Source organism: Hypanus sabinus, unplaced genomic scaffold, assembly GCF_030144855.1.
Source record: "Hypanus sabinus isolate sHypSab1 unplaced genomic scaffold, sHypSab1.hap1 scaffold_276, whole genome shotgun sequence".
Lineage (NCBI taxonomy): Eukaryota > Metazoa > Chordata > Chondrichthyes > Myliobatiformes > Dasyatidae > Hypanus > Hypanus sabinus.
In genome coordinates this window covers 878-26,104 of record NW_026780896.1, presented here as the reverse complement: position 1 = coordinate 26,104, position 25,227 = coordinate 878, and the positions used below count along the sequence as shown (strand labels likewise).

The following is a 25,227-nucleotide window of genomic DNA, read 5'->3' as shown; positions in this document are numbered from 1 at the left end:
ACCAGCCTGAGCACCGGCCCCGGCAGAGGGTCATTAGTTTCCAATTCCAATTCCACCTTAGTCACGGCAAATTACCGGCACCAAAGCGTCTTTGTATGAGTGATAATATCGGGCCGGTGACTCTGAGGAAATGGAACTGACAGTATACGGGCTTCGGTCCAGGTTGGTAACTCGACAACAGGGATCGGAATTTCCTCAGTCCGCAGTGAAGCTGAAATCCCGGGATGTTGGACATTGGTTATGGGGAAATCACCGTCCACACTGCCCAATAGGACATCATACCTGTCAAGTATTTTGGAGATTATTTAAGAGTTAACTGGGGAGTTGGGTGAAATTGGGCAGTGATGTTGCATCTGAACTTTGGTAAAGTCTGTAATAAGATCCCGCATGGCAGCTGATCGGGAAGGTTCGGTCACGTGGGATTCACGGGGAGCTGGGGAGGTGGATTCACACAGGGATCGAGAACAAGAAGTAGAGGGAGAATATCGAAAATGGTTTTAGGCCTGTGACGAGTGGGATGTGTGTGTCAGTGTCGACACCTCTGTAATTCATTATTCATGCCATTGATTTGTATCTGAATATACAAGGTACGATCAGTAAGTGTGAATTGAATTGAATTAAATTGAATTGATTTCTTAAATCCTTCACATACATGAGAAGCAAACATCTTTATGTTATGTCTCGGTCTAAATGTGCAATGCGCAATGAAAGTAATTTATAATAATTTATAATGTATTGAGCAGTCCATATAATATAGAGTACACTCAATGCAGCGTGAATTAATCAGTCTGATGGCCTGGTGGAAGAAGTTGTTCCGGAGGCTGTTGGTCGTGGCTTCAAAATTGTTTAATGACATTGCAGTCCACAAGTGTAAAAGAGAACAAAATAATTGTTTCTCTGGATCCAAAGCAAGACAGAAAAAAAAAACAAAAAACAAAATGACAATCACAACAATAAACAAAACACAATATATAATGTATAATAGTTTAAAAACATTGTTCGTATGTCCCTGAAGTGACGATAGACACAGGAGTTTCTAGACATTTGAGACTGGCATTGATTATACGTCCATAAAGTGACGTTAGGCACAGGAATGTCTAGAACTGTCAGGAAATGTTAAACTACTAGTGGGTGGGATGTGGAGGGTGGGTTAGTGAGTAGAGGTGTTGATCAGGCTTTCTATTTGGGGAAAATAACTGGTTTAAGCCTGATTGTCCTGGCATGGATGTTACAGATTCACAATTCCTTTAAGGCAACACCAGAGTCTTCAAGCGAGTTTTGGGCATATATTGACATTTCTATCTCACGCAGCCTATTAAGAAGAAGGGTTAGGATATTAATGCTAAAGTTGTAAACGACACCGTGATTCCAAAGTATGCAGAATTGTGTGCAGTTATGGTCAGCTACTTGGAGGAAAGATATCGATAAACGTGAAAGAGTGCAAGGAAAATTACACGGACATTGCTGGTATTTAAGGAAATAATTATAGTGGTAGGTTGAACAGGTTAGAGCAGGGGAATGATGGGGTATATACAGCTACAAGTAAAGGAAGGAACCATGGACCCTAGGTTGGGAACCCCTGCTAGCGATATAGAAATCTATGATGGTACAAATAGGGTGAATGCAGGTAGGCATTTTCCCCTCAGGTTGGGTAAGATCATGGATTTAGGGGAAACAATGACACATTTAAGGGGAATCTGAGAGGAAACTACTTCACTCAGAGGGCGGTGCGAATGCGGAAGCAGTTCCCAGCAGAAGGGAGAGATGAAGGTTCAATTGTGGTTTTTGAGAGATGGTTGGGTAGAGGGAGGTATAGAGGGCTGTGGTCTGGGTGCAGGGGGATGGGACCACACCGAACATGGCACGGGGTGAATGGGCTAACAGTCCTGTGTCTGTGCTCTAAGGGCTCTGTGAATCTCAATTGAAACTTCTACACATGAACCACATTTGTTGCAGACAGGTGGTATCCAACATTGTGTTTTTATTTTGGACGAGAGTCTGCACTGCTCAGAGCTCTATAGAGCTGGAACTATCAGGAAATTTACTGAATGCACCTCGACAAGGTAAATACAACAGCTGAAATTTTAGTTTCACCGTTACAAAATGGCAGAATGTTCTGTTCATCTTTGCCATAATGAAACTCAGAACATGTCGCATTGAATGTGTTATTTCCTTTTTCGGTTATCTTTGCGAGCTACTTCCTCCTTTGCCAGGGCAACAGCTCACCAGAGCTGCAAGAAGAGCTGAACATGTTTATCGCTGTCTGGTTTCTGAATCTCAGCGGAGAGAGAGTGGCTTTGAGCATTCACTGTGCGGGATGGATGATGTATGTGCTGGAATGAAGAAACAACTAATGATTGTAGGGATTGCATTTATGCAATTCTATTCTGTGTGTCAAACATCTTGCAGTCAGTCAGTGTTTTGTGCATCAAAAGAACAAAAATAAATCTCCTGTACTGTGCTTCCAGTGCTATATTTTCAATTTGATATTTAAAACAATTAGTTCCTGTTATACGCCGGGAAAAGTGGCTGCTAATTGACCTGGGCTACACCGCCCTCAACAATAAAATAATGAACAAATATGCTCAATCTAACTGTCGAGACAAGTTGAAATGTATCACCGCCCTCTTTAGGACCCAATATCCATGTTTCTCCGTCCAGACAAAGGATCATCAGGCTCCAGTTCTGTCATGGGTTGGTGTTGGAGTGTAAGTTTTTGAACTGGGATTAGCTGAGACACTGCCGCATATAACCGGCAGCAAACAGCCCTGAGAGAGTTGGTGCCTGAGATACAATCTAGGGATGGGGTCTCCAGGAATATGGAAATTGTGGTGTTTGGGCTTTGGTCCACGTTGGTGCTTTTATAGATGCAGCTGGGTGTTCCTCCTTCCGCAATGAAGCAGACGTCTCCGGGGGCTGGATATTGGTAGCGTGAATCTCTCAGTGTGAGATCTGGAAAAGATGTGCGAGGCTCTCGGTGTGGGCTGTGACCCTCTGAGGTTGGATCCCGGGATACCGCACTTGTTTTGACCCAGATAAATGCATCAGGGATTAAGTTGTCTGGGTTTATGAGCTGTTGAGCGAGTATTCCTGTTCTGTGCTCAGATGTTTGGTTCTGAATTTCCATTTGAAGTAAAGCAGAGAATGAGTCCTCATTCTATCCCTCACAGGGAGAGGCTGTGATTAAATACTCTGTTTTGTGTTTACACCAGTAGAAATAGCACAGGGTTTCAGAATTCAATTCACATTTGGAAATCCCCCCTCACTGCCACCTGTCTATCTGCCAGTGAGAATCAAACAGAAACTCGAGATGCTGAAGATGGAACAGAACACGGAACAGTACATCACAGGAACAGGCCCTTCGGGCACAATGGTGTGCCAAACCAGCTGAGAAGCAAATCAACCCCCCCATTCCCAAAACTAATGATTCCTACCTACACAATGTCCATATCCTCTCAATGTTCCTCACACCCATGTGCCTGTCTAAACGACTCTCAAACGCCTCCAATGTATATGCTTCCACCACCATAACAGACAGAGCATTCCGGGCATCCACACCTCTCTGAGTAAAACAAATTACCCTCACATTTCCTTTGCATCTACTCTTTCACACGTTCATTGCATGTCTTCTGGTATTGGACATTTCAAAACAGCGAAACCATACTCCCTGTCTACTCCCATACTCCCATACTATCTATGTCTTTCATACTCTTATAAACCACTATCAGATTTTCTCTCAGTCCCCACATCTCTGTGCAGAAGAATCCAAGATTTTCCGCTAAAAACTGGATGATGTTTGAATTCATTCTGACGAAAGGTCAGGAAACCGAATTGTTAACTTTTTTCCTCTCCCCACGGCTGTTCCTTACCTGCTAAGCGTTTCTAGTAATTCCAGTTTCTCTTTACTACATTCACCCTGGAACACTTTAAATCTCCTGCGAATGGATCAGTGCCCCTGCGCTCGTTTAGTAAGAATTGATGGAAGAGTAAAGAAACCACAGTTTTTCCCATTATCTTGATACCAAATGTCCTGTTTTTTCTTTCCCCGGAAATGTATTCAGTACAGTTTTTGCTAACAAGGTTCAAAGAATAATCCGAGGAATGATAAGCATTTTGCATGAGGAGCATTTGATGGCCCTGGGCCTGTGTTCAGTGGAGTTTAGGGGGTTGGTTGGAGGAGTAGGAGAAGTTAGGGCGGGCTTGATGATTTACACCGACTGAATGACAAGAAGTCTGGATGCAGTGGGAATAGAGAAGGTGTCTTGATTAGACGGTCTAGGATCTGAGTGTATAGCCTCAGAATAAAGAAGCTTCACTTTGAAACTGAGATGAGAGCCAAAGATTGGTTAATCAGTGGAATTTGTTACTACAAAGCGTGGTGGAGGCTATCGTTGGGTATATATCATCTTCTGGATTGCTAAATAGATTGAGTATTATAGCAGGGAAGCAGGAATACAGTGCTGGAAAAAAAACATGCTCCATGATTGAGTATGGTCACCTATTTCTACTCCTATATATTATGACTTGTATCTGATACCATGACTGAACAATGACTTTTTTTTTATCCCATCTCAATCAAGTGAAAATCTCCAGATGCAGTGTTGGAGGCAATCATTGGGATATATTCATGTTCTGGATTGCTAAATAGGTTGAGTATTATATCAGGAAAGCAAGAATACGGTGGTGAGAGAAAATCCTCCAATATTGATTATGGAATAGACTAGAATGACCGAATCACCCAATTCTACTCCTATATATTATGACAAACTTTATACCGTGACTGAACAATGACTTCTTTGTAGCCCATAACAAACAAGAGAAAACATTTAGATGCTGGAATTCCAAGCAACACTCACAAAAAGCTGGAGGAACTCAGCAGGCCACAAAACATCAATAGCAGAGAGTAGAGTCGACGTACAGATGCTGCCTGGCCTGATGAGTTCCTCCAATTCCAGATTTCTTCACTCGGATCCTGATATATGCGTTCAAGATTTAAATTTCAGGTTAATGCTTTGATCTCGTTTGTAATAGTTACATACATCATTATCTGTCTGGTTAAAGTTGGACCTGCGGTGAGAGGTTTATTGGAAGAAAAGCCCGTGACCGAAAGCAAACCACAACTGAAGACGAGGGAACAGTAACAAGGAACCAACCGGAGGACTGAAAGCACCAACTCGAGGGAACCCTTCTGACTCGGAGTTAACACTGGCTCAGTCAGGAGAAAGTTTGGTGAGTCTCATTTACTCAAACACTGGTCCTTTAGACATTACATTTCTGTACCAAAGAAAATAGGAAATAGCTGGAGGGAGGCTGAAAAAACCTAGAAGCGCCATTCCAGATGTACTACTGTGCTGTCAGCATCCCATCTCTCTGAAGCCATGCATATTCCCTCATGCTGTTTGCTCATTTCAAACTTCTCACTTCTCATGTTTCCTTGTTTGTCTGTATTACGTCATAATAATTTCAAAAAGCGTTGAGAATTCCCTCCCAATATAAGACGCCGCAACTGCTACCTGATATAGTGATTGCAGAAATGCGGAATTACCATGAACTACAGCAACATGACATTGACTGCTCTGACTATTACAAGCTGCAATGATATACTTGCCCTCGTTGTCATGCAAGCCTCTGCTAAGAGCAAACCCTCTTGGAGCCAAATGTCCCAGCACCACATTTCTTTCAGTTCTAACTAGCAAATGCCAACCAATAATTTACATTTACATAGCCTGGAGTCAACAAGCATTTTTCTACCAAGAAATTGTCAGAACTTATGAATCTGCGATTAACAAGAAGTAGGTTTTGCAATGTTCCCATTTGACCCTGTACCAAAGGCACGGGTTATACCTGTTCTTGAGATGAACGAATGTCCTTGAAGCCAGGACTGCTGTCGCTGACGGAGTCGGTTTAAACTCAGTTCTTTTCGGATGGGAAGCAGCGTGTTGGGTCTGGTTATGAAGCAGTTGATATTAAGGTAGATGCGATGTTCAGAGAGACTTTGGAAGGATTGCCTGTGGACAGAGCATCATGTAGTGATAAGAAGCAACAGGTTACCCTCCTCTTCCCACCCCACTCCCACTCACCCTCTCACCCTCCTATTTTTTGCCGGTGTTCATTGCGGGAGTTAGGAACTCTTTCTACTCACTGACCAGTGAAATTATACCCTTTTATTCCATTCAAAGCTCTGTTTGTTTATAAAGAATGGGGTTGAAGTGCGATCGGAATGAACTTGGGAGAATGCGTAAAAAAAGTTTAAATCAGATCAGCAGCAGGTTCGGTAGGCCGAGTGGTCCACTTATGCATTTGGGTTGTGGTCCACAGTCTCCCCATCTACCGCGCGCACCAGCTCACCACCCAAGCGCGCCCTCTCACGGAGCTTCGTCAGTCCCGGGCTGACGTTGAGACGATTTCAGCATGCTGCGCGTGCCCGGTATCTCTCGTGAAGTGACGTAACATTTACTTGGCTCTCCTTGGTGACACCAAATACCAATTTAGCATAACAGCAATGGGGATATGGGCTTCGTCATTAAGGGGTTTCCTTAGCAAGGAGTTGGCGGAGCGTTAAGGGCGACAGATTGAAGTGGGAGTTCAGGGGTTTTATCTCCTCTGAATGAGAAAGGATGGAGAAGCCTTCAGCATATTTTTAGTGCACACCGATAAAGTGTTGCCTGCAAGTGCGGAGTCGGATTGATTTTGACAGCAAGTCACGATCTTACTATCTGGAGGGACCCGGTGGCTTCATTTTGTTTGAGGAGTCTGGGTTTAAACAACGGAGTAAGCAGATGCACCTTAGGCCAACAGTCTGTCCCAGTGGGTGTTGTGGGGACAGATGCTTGGAGTATGGTTGCTCCTTGTCTACATTAGGGACAAAATGCAACATTTACAAGTATGTTATTGGCTGACAACATTTATATTGATTCAGTATCTTATTTATGATGCAATTATTGTCCAACTTATGTTTGTTTAATTGTCGTTCAAAACATACATGAAAACCCATGAACACAGCCAAATACAACAGCGTTACTGCACACTAAGCCTCCTTGTTGGAAACTGCCTCTCTAAGATACCCCAAGGGCATAGGCATTTCCTGAATAATATTATCTATCCGTCATAGTCTGTCAATTTCTCCTTTACCTTCTGTTTTACCGAACAGAGTGTTCTCCAAGGAATCCTGTCTTCTCATGATGTGGCCAAAATATTTCAGCTTTTCAAGCTTCCTAGTGAGCAGTCTGGCTGTATTTCTCCAAGTATTGATTTTTCGGATCTTCTTGCTGTCCAACGAACTCTTAACACTTTCCTCCAGCATCCAAAGTCAAAGGCGTCGATTTTTTGTATTCAGCCTGACTAATAATCCAGCTCTCACAGACATACATCTCAACTGGAAATACCATAGACGTCTCTACGGTCTATCGTAGACAATGTTATGTCTGTGCTGTTCAGTAGTTTCTCTAAATCCCCATTTCTGTCCTCCCCAGAAATAAATGCCGTTTACTTCTGTGGCTGCATGTACCATCTATATAATTTTTTGTATTGAGGAAGACAAAATTCGTCACTGCTTCCACTTGCTTTCCATTTATCACCACGGAGTTAACAGGACTGGTTGGTTTTGTTAATATTGAGCAAGAAGCCAGCTTTCAACTTTCTTCTTTCACGTTCATTAGAAGCTTCCTCAGATCCTCCTCACTTTCAGCCATTAGAATATTATCACCTGCCTATCTGAAATTGTTAAAGTTTTGTCTGGTAAATTTGATTCCAACATCTCGTGTCCTCTAGACCGGCATTCATCATGATGTGTTCAGCATATAGATTAAATAAGCAGGGTGACAGTGTGCAACCTGGTCATACTGCTTTCTCAAACTTGAACCAGTTTGTTGTTCTGTGTCGTGCTAAGTGTTGCTTCTTGATCATTGTACAAGTTTCTCATAAGGCAGAACAGATGTCCCAGTATTCCCATTTCTTTAAAGATTTGCCATAGTTTATTATGGTCCACACGGCTGAAGGCTTTAGAGTAGTCAATAAAACATTGATAAGTACTTTTCTGGAATTCTTGCGATTTCTCCATTATCCAGCCTAGGTTAGCAATATGGACTCTGGTGCCTCTGCCTCTTCTAAAAGCAGCTTGTACATCTGGCTGTTCGTGTTCCATATATTGTTGGAGTCGTGCCTGCGTGATCTTTAGCATTACCTTTCTCGGATGTGAAAATTGTCAGTAAGTTTTGGTAATTTGAACAATCCTTTACATTTCACTTCTTGCATATTGAAATAAAAATGGATCTTAATCCAGCCTACAGGTCATTGTTATTTTTTGGATTCCCAGAGCTGATGGAAAATTGATTGCAACACGTTTACAGCACCATCTTTTAGAATTTTAAACAATTCAACTGGACTCCTGGCACATCCTGCAGCCTAATTATTGGCAATGTTTTCTATCGCCCAGTCGACTTCACTTTCCAGAACGTCCAGCTCTACATCGGAGGGGGTCTTTGCAGGTGTCTTCGCTGTTGGGTCTTTCTGCAATTCTTCTGTGTGTTTCTGCCAACTCCTTTTGATGTCCTTTGCTTCTGTGAGGTCCTTCCCTTCTTTGTCTTTTCCTATGCTCATTTTACATGAAATGTTCCTTTGATTTCTCTAATCTTGTGTAACAGATCTCTTGTTTTGTTTTATTTCCAATTCTGCTGGCTTCTTCAGCTTCAGTGCATCGCTCCTTTAAGTAAGTTTCCTTATTCTTCCTTGCTATCTTCTTGAACTTTGTGTTCAGTTGGAGGTCTTTGTTCCAATCTCCTTTTGCTCCCTGTAATGTAGGAGGTTGAGCAGTGACGGTACGAACTTGTTTAAAATTATGAGGGACAGAGGAACTGACTCACCCCTTTATTTGTGTAATTCAGGTCATTGCCAGCAGGTGGGGCTTTCTTCCACTCGGACGGAAGACAAGAAGAAGACAATCAACCAACGTCAGTCAGAGTCAGAATGGACACAGGTATGTTCACTGGGCTCTTTCTCATTAAAATTCGGTCCTTATGGTACACGTGTAGTCAAATTATCAATAGTTCAGAGGGATAAACTTGGGCGATAAAGGAGCAGAGAGAAAGCATTATTCCAAATGGTAAAACGTCCATGAGCATTGAATAATTCACCAGCTCCAGCACAGGGACCTAACGAGTCGAATCGCTCCCCTCACCACACAGATCTTCACCTGAGTAAAAGGAGAAGGAGCTCCTGAATAAGGTGGGAGTGGGTAACACTCAGACAGGAATACAACAGCGGGCAATGTAACAGTCGAGGGGACAAATAGAATTTCTGTCAGCATTTGGTACGCTCTGATGTGGGAAATGCCTCTGACAGCCAGTGAGAGGAACAGATGTTGTTTTCAATTTGGGAACGGCAATGGTGAATTCTCTCCCGATTTTTGGGTTGTTGAACAATGGAGGTGAGAGGAGTTTCCCAGTGTCTTGTTTTCTGTGGCCAATTTAAAGATCATTATATTGTGGGAGAACGGGCTGTGTGCAGAAGACAGTAAACAAGAGAAATTTTACACAGGGTATCTGGGGGTTGGTGGGGTGGGCTGCCGAAACAATGAAATGTCCTTGGCGAATAGGATTAAAGTAAAACAAAATGATAAGTGGAGCGGGCACCGCACAAAATGCTGCAGTTACTCAGCAGGTCAGGGAGCATCTGTAGAGAGAAATTAACTATCGACATTTCGGGTTGAGGAATCTTACAGAATTTGTAAATTGATTTCAAAGTTGTCTTGGGCACATAAAATGGAGTCTGGATTGGAGGAGCGGTGTTCTGGCTGAAGGTCTGTGACCAGAGGTGTCCACCAGGATCACTGCTTCACCATGTGTCGTGTGTGATGTAAATAAATTAATAATACACTATGTGTTACTGAAAATGATATACTGGGTGGACTGATTCGTTGACTTACAGACTTGGCGGAGTTGCGTAAATTTGGGACTGTTGTCAGAGTGTTCAGCATCCAATTATAAATATGAACAGAGTCAACAAGTACAGTTAATTCAGGCAAATGTGAGAGGTTGCACTTGTGAGAGGTCAAGGTCGCGAGCGATGTTCACAGTGAGTGCTGGGACCATTAGTAAGATTGATGTATGATCGAGCCTTGTGATGGATATGCATAGCTATCTGAAAGTGGAAACACAATTGGTAGGGTTCTAACGATGAGCTGAGGTGTTTGTTAAAGTTGGGCTGTAACTTGATGAACGTTAGTTAAGAGACGATTTCGATGCTGTGCAAAAATCTGGTAACCACATCACGACAATGTTGTGAAGAGTCTGGAGAGGGTGCAGATGAGTTTCACCACAAATCCCAGAGGGAATAGGTTTAAGATTAGAGGGTAAAGTTTAAAGGGGATTTAGGATGCATATTTTCCACAGAGAGTGATCGATGTCTGGAATGAGCTGCCGAGGGAGGGACTGGAAACAGATACTCAGCAGCATCTGAGAGGCTTTTGAACTCATGAGTAGGCCGGGAACGGAGGGATATTGATCATGTTCCTGAAGATGGGATTGGTTTAAATTGGCATCGTGTCTGCATCCGCATAGTACATCTACAATTTTATCTTCTATGAATGATTACAGATCTGAACTCCGCAATCTCCGCCTTCCTGTCAAATTGTGAGGATCACCACCTGCTACGGTTGACGCGATTCTACATGGAGCGATTGGAGCAGGCGATTGAGGAGGGTGTGGAGGGAGTCAGCTTCATGTTAATGGGCGAGGATCACCTCACCGGGCTAGAGTATCATGTAAGTGGTTGGAACATAGGCTGAGTGTAGCTTCTACAGAATCTATCACAGACCGACAGAACCGGTGTAACGGCGCCTCTGGGCTGTGAAAATCCTGTAATGCTTGTGGTCAAAATGAAGAAAAGAGTTTTCCTTTGCAGAAACTCTGAAACTTTATTAACCAATATAGGCCTCTGTCCATTTTTCTCAACACATTCACTTTTAGACAGGTTAGGATACAGACAATGATTGAGAGGTGAATTTAGTGACGTTCAGTTGCCGGACATTGCAAGTGGGCAGAGAACCACTTTACACCACTCAGTCTGACATTACATCATGTTCCCAACACTCGAACTTAATGGCCATTCACCCGACTATTTTAATTATCCCCGGGTTTTCCCACTAATCAAATATATAGTGACTATTTTTCAGCTCATTTCTCCAGTCTACCTTCAACCGCATCGTCAATTGCACAGGCAATACTGAATATCGTCTCACTTTTCAACTACTAACCCTAATTCATTTGATCAAATCTCCCAACATGCCTCACGGTTCAGTTACATTCTGTTCCTTGTGACTGTTCCATTTGGAGTTTGTAATTATCACAGCATATACTGTTAACACTGGGAACTGCAAAATCTTACAATTGAAAGTAGTCCAAGCATCTGCAGTTAACTCGGAATTACCAAGAAACTCCTTTCAAATGGTCCTCGTGTTACTGGGACACATTCACCTATTGCTCACCAGATTGAATTTTAGTGAAGAGCCAAACATGATCCCTAGCACTAACATTCCACACGAGACAGCTGACAATTTTAATCCAAACTTCCTTCTCTGCATTACCACCATTTGACTTTGGTCTCTCTGACACGCAGAAAAGGACTGCAATTGTTGTCTGCTCCTCACTGCCAGTTCTCTGCTGCGGTTCGCCGGGGATTACCACAGGGAATATCAACAGTGGCCCTGTCATAGCTTGACATAGCCATAGTCATTGAACTCTACAGTACAGCAACAGGCTCTTCGGCCCATCAGCTCCACATTATACGCCTAGTCACATTGATCTGCACACCGACTAGAGACATCCATACCCGTCTCATTCATGTACTTAACCAAATAATTTTAAATGTTCAAATTGAATGCACGTATACCAGTTCTGGTGACAGCTCGTTCCATACTTTCACCAGCCTCTGAGTGAAGATTTTCTCCCTCAAATTTTCTTTCATCTTTCACCCTTAATCCAAGACCTCCAATTCCGGTCTCACCCAACTTCACTAATACATGCCTGTTCGCATCTACAGTCATTATACCATTTCTGCACTTTTATTCCTCTATCACATCTCTCCTCGTTCTCCTGAACTCTAAGACAGACCTAACCTATTCACACTTCCCCTATATCTCAGGCCCTCAAGTCCTGACAAACCTTTATATAACTTTTTCTGCACTTGTTCAATCTTATTGATATCCTTCCGAGCGGTTGGTGCACACATTGCTCCCAATTAGCCCCTGTAACATCAATTCCGACAGACTATCTCAACTTCTGTATATAATATTTTGATTTATGAATGCCCATATCCTAAAGGTTTTACCAGGACATCTACGCCTGACACTTTTAAGCAATTTTTGATCTGTATTCCCTGATATCTTGGTTTTACCGCACTGCTCAATGCTCTACCACTCAATGCCTTAGTGCTATCGTGGTTTGTCCTCAAATAGTGCAAAACCACACACTTGTCTTGATTAAATTCTATCTGTTGATCTCCATTCTATGTTTTTCCAGCTTTTCCAAGTCCAGCTGCAAGCTCTGTTAAACTTCCTCGCTGTTACTACATTGATGTCATTCACAGATTTACTGACCCAGTTTATCACATGTCATCCAGACCGTTTAGATATGTGACATAAAACACCAGACCCAGTACCGATCCCTGAAGGACACCACCTGTCATAGACCTCCAGTCAGAGAAGCAAACCTCTACTACCTCTCTTAGCTTCTCTCATGAATACAATATCTAAACCAACTTACTACCGTGTCATGAATGCCATGCGACTTAATCTTATTGACTAGGTTCCCATGAGGGACTTGTCAATCGCCTTGCTGAAGTCCATGTTGACAACATCCACTCACTTGCCTTCATTACTCGCTTGCTAACTTCCTCGAGAAACCATAAGATTGGTTATACAGGATTGACCATGCGAAAATTAGTGTTGAATCCTAGTGAATCCTTCTCCATCCAAGTACTCATATTCAGTTCCTTAGAATACCTGCCAATAAATATACCACCACTTGTGTTAGGCTCACCAGCCTATAATTCCCTGGCTTATTCTTGCATCCTTTTCAAACAGCGGAACAACATTGTTACCCTCCAATACTGCTGCACCTAGCATTTTAAATATCTTTACTAGAGCTCCTGCAATCTCTGCACTAGCCTCAGACAAGGTACGAAGGAAAACCCTGGGGATTTATCCACACTATTCTGCATTAGTCAGCAAACACCTCCTCCTCTGTAATCTGTACAGAGTCCACGAACTCACCGCTGTTTCACCTCAATCTAAAGACTCTGTATGTCTCTCAAGTAAATGTAAATGCAAAAACATCTATTTAAAATCTCCCCCACCTTTTCCAGCTTCATGCATAAAGGCCTACTCTGAACTTCAAGAGGACAAATTTAGTCCGTTGGTATATTTTTGTTCAAAACATATTTGATTTTTGAATTTATACCTGGGTATAAATCAGGCCCTCCTGATTTCCTCCTTTAGTAGCTCTTGCATTTCTTGTACTCATCAAGTACCTCATTTGATTCTTCAAGCCTATACTTGCGATGCGCTCAGGGCCGTGATATCACAAAAAAAAACAAAAAAAAAAAACATCGGAACGTACAAACTCTCCACTTGTGGTCATTTATGGATTAAAAATCTGTACTCTCAAAATATCAGTTTTGAAGGCCTCTCACTTATCAAGCACATCTGTACCACTAAAGAACCTGTCCTAATCTGCTTTCGTCAGATCTTTTCCGGTACCATTAAAATTTGCCTTTCTCCAATTTAGGATCTTAACCTGAGGACAAGACCCAATCCTTTCCACAATGATCTTTAACCTAATGACATTATGATAACCAGATCCAAAGCGTTCCCCTGAACACACCTCTGTCGCTTGCCCTGTCTTGTACCCTGATCGGAATTCCAGAATGTGCTCTGTCCAGTTGTCACATGAATATATTGATTACGGAAACTCCCTGGACACATTTGACCTACACTATCCCATCCAGCGCTTTAACACGGAGTGCCAGTCAATAAATGAAAACACAGTATCTTCTGTTTTTTTTTGTTTCTGTGATCTCCCTGCACATTTGTTCTTGTAAATCCCGTTGACTATTGGGTGCTTTATAATATAATCCCACTATGTGGTCATACCTTTCTTAGTCCGTAGTTTCACCAATGCAGTCTCATTGGACCGGCTATCCAGTTTGTCCTGTCTGAGCAATGCAGGGACATTTTCTCTGACTGGTTATGCCAGCCCTCCATCTGTAATCCCTCTCGCTCTATCGAATCATGTCTAACCCAAAGGAACCCTGGAATGCTGAGCTGCCACTCCTGAACCTCCTCCAACGAAATCACGCTAAAGGTTACAATGCTGTAATTCAATGAGCTGATCCATGCGCTAGGTTGATCTGACTTTCCTACAATACTCCTTGCATTGAAATAATACGCATTTTGGAGAAAAGAAGTTTCACGATGCTTATCCTTTAGTTTCCTGACTTTGCATGTCGGCTTAACAACATCTTTCCCACTCAACCACTCCACTATCCACGTTGGTTCTTCATCCCCCTGCAACTCAAGTTTAACACCTCCCCCCTCCCCATGTAACTCTAACAACCCTTCCCGCAAGGGTATCAGTTCTCCTCCAGTTCAGGTGCAAAACGATCAGGTGTCTCTAAGCCCCAACTTCCTTGGAAGAGAGCCCATACATCCAAGCATCTGAAGCACGCCGTCATGCACCATTTCATCAGCTACACGTTAGACTGTACACCGTCCTATTTCAGGCCTCATTCGCACGTTTTATGGGTAGCAACCCTGAGAACGCGGCCATGGAGTTCCTGCCCGTCAGCCTAGCATCTAACTCCATGAGCTAACTTTGCAGGACCTCATCACACTTCACTAGTACATCAGTGGTACCAACGTGGCCTACGACCTCTGGCTGCTCACCGTGCCCTTAAGAAAGTTTCAGAGTCAAAGCGAGGACTCCCTGACCTTCGCAACACACCATACAGAAATCTTGTACTCGTTAATAGAATCTCCTGTCTGTTCTTCTAACCCTTGAGTTCCCCTGTCAGTGCAGTTCACTCTTCTCACCCTTACTGTGTCACAAAACGAAACTCAGTGCCAGAGACATAATCGCCGTGGCATTCCTCTGTTAGGTCATACCCCGCAACTGTAAGCCGTATGCCCGTTATAGTGGGGTTTCCTGAAGTGGCTGCCTGTCCTCTTTTCCCCTCCTGTGTCCTGGCCTTGGTAACAGCTCCCTCCCTTTATCGACTGCCAGCCGACCTCGCAGCTTTTTGAAATAACCTGGGTTCATCCAGCTCCAATTCCCGAACACAGTCTGTAAGAAGCTGCAGGTGGATGCAACTATATGGTTATATGGTTAATTCCTGAAGGTGTAGTTATCGGGGACATTGGAGGTTTCCCTGCCTTGCCACACCCTGTATGAAGAACATTCCACTATCCTGCCTGGTATTCTCACTGTTCTAACTGTGAAAAGGAATCGAAAATACTATAGAAAATCTACCTAAAGCCTCTGCCTCTCCTCACTGAAACCTCTCTGACACAAAGTCTCAACTCCACGCTCTATCTCTCAATCACTCACATTACGTCTGCTCCGCCTAAGCTTTGCCAAGTGGATAAGTACCCCGCAATCTGTGGCGCGGAATGTCCCGAACGACCCCCTCGCTTTTCTTTTTAAATCTTTACCCCGCTTTGAACACTTCAATGTCTGTTAGTGATCTGTGGAGAGCAGAATATGCTGGGTCAGTCTATGATCAGGGTAGATTTGAAACCATCCCTCCGCTCCTCAATATATTTCCCGTTGTTCATTACAGAGCGTGACTGAGCTCGCCGAGAAGGGGAACCGAGCAGACGCTTCCAAACTCCTCCTGGATTTGGTGATGGAGAAGGGCTCCGGGGCCCGGAAGGTGATGTGGGAATCCTTTGTGAAATTACATCATCATTTACCGAAGCTGAGCAGAATATTGAATGAAATACGGGAACGTGGTACGGTGAACAATACATTGTGTATTACAATATAGATGCTGATGAATTTATAGTATTACACAGAACAGACTTCATGCAGGTTAATCTGTTTGAACAGGTGAAGGCCAGGTCGCCTACATGGACACTGAGCGGGGTTTATCTGAAGTGCCCAAGCATCTGAAAGGTAAGTGATGGAACGGACATGTCAATGTTTTTAATTCACGCTGAAAGTCTGACTACAGTCTTATAAAGTCTCAGCATTATCTCCTTGCTATTACCTTCGTTTACCCTTGAAATATATGACAACGTTACATTTGCCTTTTTTGCTGCAGACTCGGACCGTAAATTAACCTCTGGAAGCTTGCTAATCCCTCTGTAACTTTGATGTTTCGACCTTCTTCCCATTTAGATAATGGTCCGCACTATTGTTCTTTTTACCAAAATGTATTATCGGACATTTCCAAAAACAGTATTCCATCTGCAATCTTTATGCCCATTCTTCCAATTTGTCTACGCCCTGCTGCAATCGCCTAGCTTCCTCAGCACTACCTACTCCTGCACCTATCTTTCTATCATTCGCAAACTTTGCCACAAAGCTATAAATTTCATCATCTAATGCATTGACGTACAATGTGAAAAGCAGTGGTCGCAATAATGACTCCTGCAGAACACCGCTAGTCACTGGCAGCCAACCAGAAAAGGCCACTTTTATTCTCACTTGCTGTCTCTATCATTCCATATCTCTTGTCAGTCATTCCGATATCCGTGCCAGTAACTTTTCTATCTTGCCAACGTCATTTTCCAATATGAACTCTTTCCTCCATTTTACTCTTTATATAACTGAAAACAAAGTTTGTTATTCTGTTTTATATTATGGTCTTGATTGCCCTCATATTTCATGTTTTCCCTTCTTACAGCTTTCTTAGTGGCCTGGTGTTGGATTTTAAAAGTTTTCCATTCTTCCAACTTTCCACTCACGTTTGCTACCTTATGTGCCATTTCTGTAATGCGTTTTATTACATTGCGATACTGGTACATGTATGTTATATTTCTCCCTCTCAAATTGCAATTTGAATCCAATCATTTTATGATCATTGCCTCCTAAGGTTCCTTTGCATCAAGCTCCCAGTTAAGATCTGGGTTATTACACAACACCCAGTCTAATATAGACTTTCCCCGAGTAGTCTCAAGCACAAGCTGCTCTACAAAGCTATCTCGTGGGAATTCAATAAATTGCCTCTCATGCGATCCGACACCTTAAGTATGCTTGATTTTCCTACTTCCCTTGCATATTGAAGTGCCCAATTACACCTGTGGCATGATCCTTATTACATGCCTTTTGAAGCTACCTTTGCAATCTCATCTCAACATTTTGGCTACTATGTGGAAGCTTATATATGATTCCCACAGTTTTTTTACCCTTGCAATTTCTTATCTCCACCCACAAAGATTCAACATTCGCTGACGCCATGTTACCTCTTTTTAAAGATGCAATTACATCTTCCACCAGCAGAGCCACACTACCACCTATGTCGTCCTGCCTGCCCTTTTGACACAAAGTATATTCTTTGACGTTAAGCTCCCAACTATGGCTTTCTTTCAACCACGACTCAGTGATGCCCACAACACCAAGAGTTCTTCCACTTTATTCTGAATGCTACGAGCATTTAAATAACCCCCTACCATATTAGTTTAAAACACTCCCAACAGCTCCAGTAAATCTTACCGCAGGAATATTGGCCCCCCTCGGATTCAAGTACAACATGTCTCTTTTGTACAGGTCCCACCTGCCCCAGAATTGGTCTCAGTTATCCTAGAAATCTGAGTCACTGCCCCATGACCCAATTCTTCAGCCACGCATTTACTGCCACTTCATTCTATTCCTATCTTTACTATCGTGTGAAACAGGCAAGAATTCTGAGACAAGCACATTTGAGTTCTAGCTTCTCAGCTTAATTCGTATCTCCCTATTTTCTGTCTTCCAGACTTCCTCCCTTTTTTTTTTCTCCCAATGTCATATGTACCAATTTGTGAAAAGACATCTGGCTGCTCAACATATTGTCTGTCCAGAGGCATTTCGGACCCTGGCACCAAAGTACCAACTTTTTTTTTTATTCGGGAAAATACGTTGAATGTCTATGTTCATCAGACAACCTATTTCTCTCCGTCCTAAGATGTTCGAAGGAAACACAAGGAGACTCTGCGGGCACAAACTGAAACACTGAGAGTGAACACGATCCTGATGAGGGAGAAGGTGAAGGTTTTCCAGCTGGTTGATCGATACGTTGAGCTCACGGTCATTTCTACTGTTCGAGATCGGAGACTGGTGGAACATGAGCTGTTAGCAAGAGGCAGAGCCCACGAAGAATTGAGAGAGAAACATCTCCACAGAGAGCTGGAAAAAATCCGGATACATCAGTTATTCAAGAGGAGTTTTCTTAAACAATTTAAAAGACCTAACATGGAAAAAAAATCTGGGATGTCCACAGCGGTGGCCGGCGTTCCAGGGATCGGAAAAACAACAATGGTACAAAAGATTGTTTATGACTGGGCCACAGGGAAAATATATCAACAATTCCAGTTTGTCTTCAGTTTCAAATTCCGCGATTTAAACACCATTAACTGCAGAATAAACATGAAGGAACTGATTCTGGATCAGTATCCTTACTTTGGGAATATTCTGAGAGAGGTCTGGAAGAACCCAGAGGGATTGCTGTTTATATTTGATGGTTTGGATGAATTCAATGACAGAATTGATTTTGCTGACAGCCGGAGAAACACAGAACCTCAGCCCACATGCACAGATCCTGAATTCAAGTGCAAGGTGTCTGACATTGTGTACAGTTTAATCCAGGGCAAGCTGCTCCCAGGGTGTTCAGTGCTGGTGACCACCCGCCCCACTGCGTTACATTTATTGGAAAAGGCTGAGATCAGTGTCTGGGCTGAAATCCTGGGATTTTCTGGTGAGGAACGGAAAAAATATTTCATCAGGCATTTTGAAGATAAAATGGTGGCGGCAGCTGTTGTCAAACATGTGAAGGAGAACGAGATCCTGTACACCATGAGCTACAACCCCTCCTACTGCTGGATCCTCGCTCTGGCACTGGGCCCCTTCTTCACACAAAGAGTCAGGGACCCCCAGCAAGTTCCCAAGACTATCACCCAACTGTACTCCTACTATATTTACAACATCCTGAAAAACCACGGCCGTGAGATGGAGAACCCCCGTGATGTGTTACTTAGGGTTGGTCAGTTGGCCTTCAGAGGAGTGTCCGGAAGGAAAATTGTGTTTACAGATGTAGATTTGATCAAGTACAATCTGCAGCCTTCCCAGTTCCTGTCCGGGTTCCTGATGGAGCTTTTGGAGAGACAGGATTCTGCCCGGAGCGTGGTGTACACATTCCCACACCTCACCATCCAAGAGTTTGTAGCTTCAGTCGCACAATTCCTGAATCCACATCCCGGGGATATCCTGAAATTCCTCACTGAAGCCCACAACACAACAGATGGGCGATTTGAGGTATTCCTCCGTTTTCTTGCTGGTCTCACCTCCCCAATGACAGCTCGGGGCCTGGAGGAGTTTCTGGGTCCATTTCCCAATGAAACCACCTGCCGGGTGATTGACTGGGTGAAGGAGGAGGTTAAACGTCAGATTGGAAACACATGGAGTGATGCTGGTAAAAGGAGCTTTCTGAACACATTGCACTACCTGTTTGAGTCTCAGAATAGTGGACTGGCTCAGGCCGCACTGGGATCTGTGGAAACACTTTCATTCAGTGGAATGACACTGACCCCGATTGACTGTGCAGTCCTGTCTCATGTCATCAGACTCTGTGATACAATAAAACACCTCGACCTTGAGAACTGCCTCATTCATTGCGAAGGAATCCACCGGCTGGGACCCGGGCTGCACAAGTGCCAGGAGTTGAGGTAACTTGATTTATCTCTCACTCTGAACTGTGAAACTGTTCCATTGTGTTGTTTCAATGTAAAGAAACTGGGATAAAACTGTAATAAATCAGATTGTGAAGAATTCTGACAAATGCCTAGTGAACAGTGGCCATTGGTTTAACTGTATTAAATCAAAGGACTGGCTGCCTGTGTTTCCCGCTGCCTGTGACACGTCCATTGACAATGTTCCTTCTCACTGTTACTGACACCCAGAGCAACACTGACTGCAACAGGTGGGTCAGAGATTCACACAACCTTCCCGGTGAGGGACAAGAGACCGTCAGCAGACCGTCCCAGGGAGAAGGAAAGAAATGCCATTGTGAGATTGCACTCCCCTGCCAATCCCCGTGTGCGACTATCACCATCAGTCCACCTGTGCGACTGTGCTCACTGCCAGATACCCAGTCCCCAATGCGTGCATCCCCTCTCCCGATTGTGGGCCTCCGTTCAGACTCAACCCTCCTGTGCAATCAATTTCTGCATCGTCCCATCTTGTGGGATTATCTTTTCCCATCAGCATCCTCCTCCTCATCCCCCTTCGTCCTGCTGATTCTGTCTTCCCAGCTCTTCTATGGAGCTGGGAATTCAGAGATGGAGTCTCTTCTATCGACTCCCATCGACATATCCTCATTCACGAATCTTCCTCACTATGGCACTTCCTCCCACACTTCAACCCTAACATATCAGGAACAGTTTTCTAACCATCGGGAAATTGGACAGAATATGTTGAGTTTACAGGGTCACACCGGCACACTAAATTATTGACATTCGGTGAATACCCTGGAGCTGGACAGTGAGGGACATTGACAGTGATGTGAACTCCGATCAGTGATTTACTGAAGGGTTTAATGTTTCCTGAAATATCCGAGTGAGAGAAATTCCCCCAAACCCACGGTTTGAATCACTTTGTTCATCAACTTGTTTATTTTTGTTTAGCCTTGGTTGGAATAAACTGGGAGATTCAGAAGTGAAACTGGTGTCTGCAGCTCTGAGGAACACAGAGTGTAAAATACAGAAACTGAGGTAAGTACAGACTGTGGGAGATTGTGTTTACAGTCACTGGGTGTCTGACACTGAACATTAATGTGATCAGTAATTGTGTTACTGATAAACACTGGGGATTTGTACCGTCTGCTGTCTCTCTGTGTCCTTCACCCTCACTCTCTCTCTCTCTCATCTCCAGGTTGGGGGGAGTCAGTCTCACAGATTCTGGAGCCGAGGATCTCGCCTCCGCTCTCAGTACAAACCCATCACTGACGGAGCTGAACCTGAGTGATAATAAACTCGGAGATTCAGGAGTGAAACTGGTGTCTGCGGCTCTGAGGAACCCGGAGTGTAAAATACAGAAACTGAGGTAAGTACCAGACTGTGGGAGATTGTGTTTACAGTCACTGGCTATCTGACACTGAACATTAATGTGATCAGTAATTGTGTTACTGATAAACACTGTGGATTTGTACCGTCTCCTGTCTCTCTGTGTCCTTCACCCTCACTCTCTCTCTTCTCCAGGCTGAGTCGTGTCGGTCTCACAGATTCTGGTGCCGAGGATCTCATCTCTGCTCTCAGTACAAAACCATCACTGAGGGAGTTGAGCCTGGGATGGAACTCGCTCACAGACCGATGGGTCCCTGCCCTCCGCCGCTTCATACTTACCCTCCCGAGTCTGCAGCGGATAGAGTGAGTGTTTGTGTTAACATTCAATCTGATAAAATGTCAGCGGATCCGTGGATTTCCTGGTGATATTTGTCTGTGAGTGCTATTGAAACAATAACCCCGGTCCCCTGTTAATGACACTGTTGTGAAAACTGTTTATTTCATCTTTATTCCTCCATCTGTTTCAGGTTGCTGGGGAATCAGTTTGGAGAGAAAGGGAGGAACGAACTGAGAGCTCTGCAGGAACCCAGACCTGGATTGACCGTGCATCTGTGAACATCAGAATGTGTTAACATCACAGGGTCAGACACAGGGTGAAGCTCCTTCCACACCGTCCCATCACACATTCCCGGGGTCAAGCACAGTGTGAAGCAACCTCACACCATCCTGTCACATACTCCCGGGGACAGACTCAGAGTGAAACTCCCTCCACACCGTCCCATCACATACTCCTGGGGATAGACACGGAAGAGGATGGGAGTGGGCAAAAACGGGCAGGGGGATACAAATGGGAATCACAACCATAGCAGTTAACAATCAAATTTGAGTTCTAGGCTCGAGAAGTAGCCCAGGATGAAATCAAAGTTGAGGATAATTTTGGAGAACGGGACTCCACCCCTTTCCGTCATCTCCCACGGTCCGCAGTCCTCACAGGACGCCGTCCGTTCCCGTCCACTCACACGGACCGTGATCCCAAATAAATTTCACTCTTTCTCATTCATTGTCACTATCGACACTCCCAATGAGACCACCCCTTCCCATTCACTCCACTCATCCGCATTCCTAATGGGACGCATCCCTACTCATTCGCTTTCATCGTCCATACTTCCAATGGGCCCCGTCCCTTCTCATTCAGTCCCACTGTTTGCCTGCCTGTGGGCTTCGCCCCTTCCAATTTACTCCCACTGTCTGATCACTCCCATTCAGTCCTGTCATCCGATCTCCCAGTGGGATCTGGCCCTTCCCATTCACCCCCACTATCTGCCTCCCAGTGGGACTCCATTCAGATTATTTCCAACGGGAATGGGATTATGGAAATTGGCGAGAACGCCAGAATTCAGTATTTGACCGAACTGGGTGCGGAGTTTACAAAATTTGACATTTATTAGTTACACGGAACGTCGAGGGTGCTGTGGATGTTGACGGCTTTGTTACATTGACAATGCTCATCTCCTGGCGGAGACGGCGGATAGGATCGGACTGAAGGACCTTTGGCACGTCTTCCTGAAGATGGCCGGGGTTGGTGGAGCATGTGAGAGAGGTTTATGGTTTCCGTGTCCCAAGGCCGGGTGATTCATCGCGCCCGGTTCCCGGTGTCCACATAGCACACAGGAAGTTATACTTGGCACGGTCCCCGCTCTTCATAACGTGGCTGGGAATTTTGCCAGGCACAGTTCCCGATCTCTGTCTCCACACTGAGAGTTTTACCGCACACGGTGTCGTGTCTCTGTATCGACACCGGGAATATTATCGCACACGTTTCCTGGTGTCTGTATCCTCCTCTCTCCACGACACTCGAAGTGATGACGCACAGGATCCGGAGATGAGGAAGTCGGATCGGCCTCTATTGTTTGCGATATATTTATTATTTGTGATAAACAGTCTGCGCAATCGAGTGGAGGGTGGTCGAGAGTGTTTGTCTTGCGAGGGGCTCCTGATTGAAAATGGTGAATAGGGAGGGAACGACAGAAGGATTTAGAATGTTCACTAGACAGGGAGTGAAAGGTTGACTGAAAATGGTCTCCGGGGAGAAAGTGATGGGCTGAGTGACAATGGGCGCCAGGGATGGGGCGATGGGCGGAATTAAGATGGCCGTGGTCACCACGTTTCTCAGGGCTGTCAGGGAGGGAGTTATACACTGACAAGAGAATGGGAGTGACAGGCAGAGTTCAAATGACCGACAGGGTGGGGACTGAAAATTATCACCAGGGGTGATACCGGGAGGAGACATCGGGAGTTATGTGCTGATTAAAAATAGGTTTCTGGATTAAAGCCAGAATATAAAACTATCACCCGGGGAGATTGACGCGCACGTTGAAAATCGTCACCAGGGAGGAAGGGAGGGCTGCACTGTGAGAAAATGGACGCCAGAAGGTGACAGGTCAGAGAGAGTGGCTGCCCGACCTGAAATAGTCCTAGATTCCTTTGCTATAATGGCCTGCAGGGAGAGAGTGATGGACAGAATTCAAATGGCCAACATTGCTTAATTTACATTTGTCATGATGAAATCAATAAACCGCTGTAACTTCCTGTCCTGGTGCCGGACTCGAGTTTTATTTGAGGTTTCTGCTGCCCCCCGCACCCTGTGGACTGCAACAGTGGGTCGGAGCTCCTCACACTGACACAGTAGCGTCTCTGCTCCAGGCTGAGGGAGGTCGGACTGCCGGAGTCTGGGTGCCCAGGATCTCATCTCCACCCAACCCCCTTCCTGGCTAACTGTCCCCCTCCCGCCCCCCGCAGACAGTTACATCGACTGATATATCAGACGTAAGTCTACTGAGGTTCCTAGTATGAGAGGGATGGTGGATGGAAGACCGGCGTTAGCACGGGGTGAATCTCCCTCCACAGCATCCCATCACACACTCCCGGGGTCAGACACAGAGTGAAGCTCCCTCCACACCGACCCATCACACACTCCCGGGGTCAGACACAGAGTGAAGCTCCCTCCACACCGACCCATCACACATTCCCGGGGTCAGACACAGAGTGAAGCTCCCTCCACACCGACCCATCACACACTCCCGGGGTCAGACACAGAGTGAAGCTCCCTGCACAACGTCCCATCACACACTCCCGGGGTCAGACACAGAGTGAATCTCCCTCCACACCGTCCCATCACACACTCCTGGGGTCAGACACAGAGTGATGCTCCCTCCACACTGTCCCATCACACACACCCGGGGTCAGACACAGAGTGATGCTCCCTCCACACTGTCCCATCACACACACCCGGGGTCAGACACGGGGAAAATAAAAACGCCTCTGTAGTGTATCAACTGAGTGGAGACTCACATTGTGTTCACCTTGGAACCAGGAACCACACGCACACACACACACACATACACACACACACACACACACACACACGATGAATATATGTAGAAGTGGTCACAGAGACGGGGAGGGATGCAGTTTGCACAGACCAGGAGAGGGTGGGAGGTGGCACAAACAGGCAGGGGAGTACAGACGGGAATCATAACCATAGCACTTAACAATCACATTTGACTTGTAGGGTTGAAAAGTAGCCCAGGATGAAATCTAAGTTGTGGATAATTTTTCAAAGCGGGACTCCACCACTTCGGGTCCTCTCCCACGGTCCGCACTCTTCACAGGACCTCGTCCCTTCCCGTCCACTCACACGGACAGCGATCCCAATCAAATGCCAATCTTTCCCATTCATTCTCACCATCCGTACTCCCAATGACACCACCCTTTCCCACTCACTCCACCCATCCGCATTCCTAACGAGACGCACCCCTACCCATTCGCTTGTATTGCCAAACTTCCATTGGGCCCAACCCCTTCCTCTTCACTCCCACTGAGCCCCGTCCCTTCCCATTTACTGGCACCGTCTGCACCGCTTCCCATTCACTCCTGTCGTCCGGAGTCTCCCAGTGGGATCTGGCCCTTCCCATTCACTC

General features: G+C 44.9%; 1 protein-coding gene across 2 annotated transcripts; it reads left to right on the top strand.

The window, feature by feature from the left end:
• Positions 1-4,896: 4,896 nt before the first annotated feature.
• Positions 4,897-23,845, top strand: LOC132388191 (NACHT, LRR and PYD domains-containing protein 3-like). Of its 2 annotated transcripts, XM_059960548.1 has the most exons (10): positions 4,897-5,229; positions 8,883-8,974; positions 10,593-10,759; positions 15,832-16,003; positions 16,101-16,166; positions 18,157-19,912; positions 20,870-20,956; positions 21,117-21,287; positions 21,443-21,610; positions 21,775-23,845. In XM_059960548.1, the coding sequence occupies exons 2-10, from the start codon at positions 8,965-8,967 to the stop codon at positions 21,860-21,862; spliced, it is 2,685 nt and encodes an 894-aa protein (XP_059816531.1). In that variant the 5' UTR covers positions 4,897-5,229; positions 8,883-8,964; the 3' UTR covers positions 21,863-23,845. The 2 variants fall into 2 exon arrangements, with proteins under 2 accessions (XP_059816531.1, XP_059816533.1); XM_059960550.1 differs by lacking the exons at positions 4,897-5,229; positions 8,883-8,974; positions 10,593-10,759; positions 15,832-16,003 and having other exon boundaries at positions 17,968-19,912; positions 21,775-23,844.
• Positions 23,846-25,227: the final 1,382 nt, after the last annotated feature.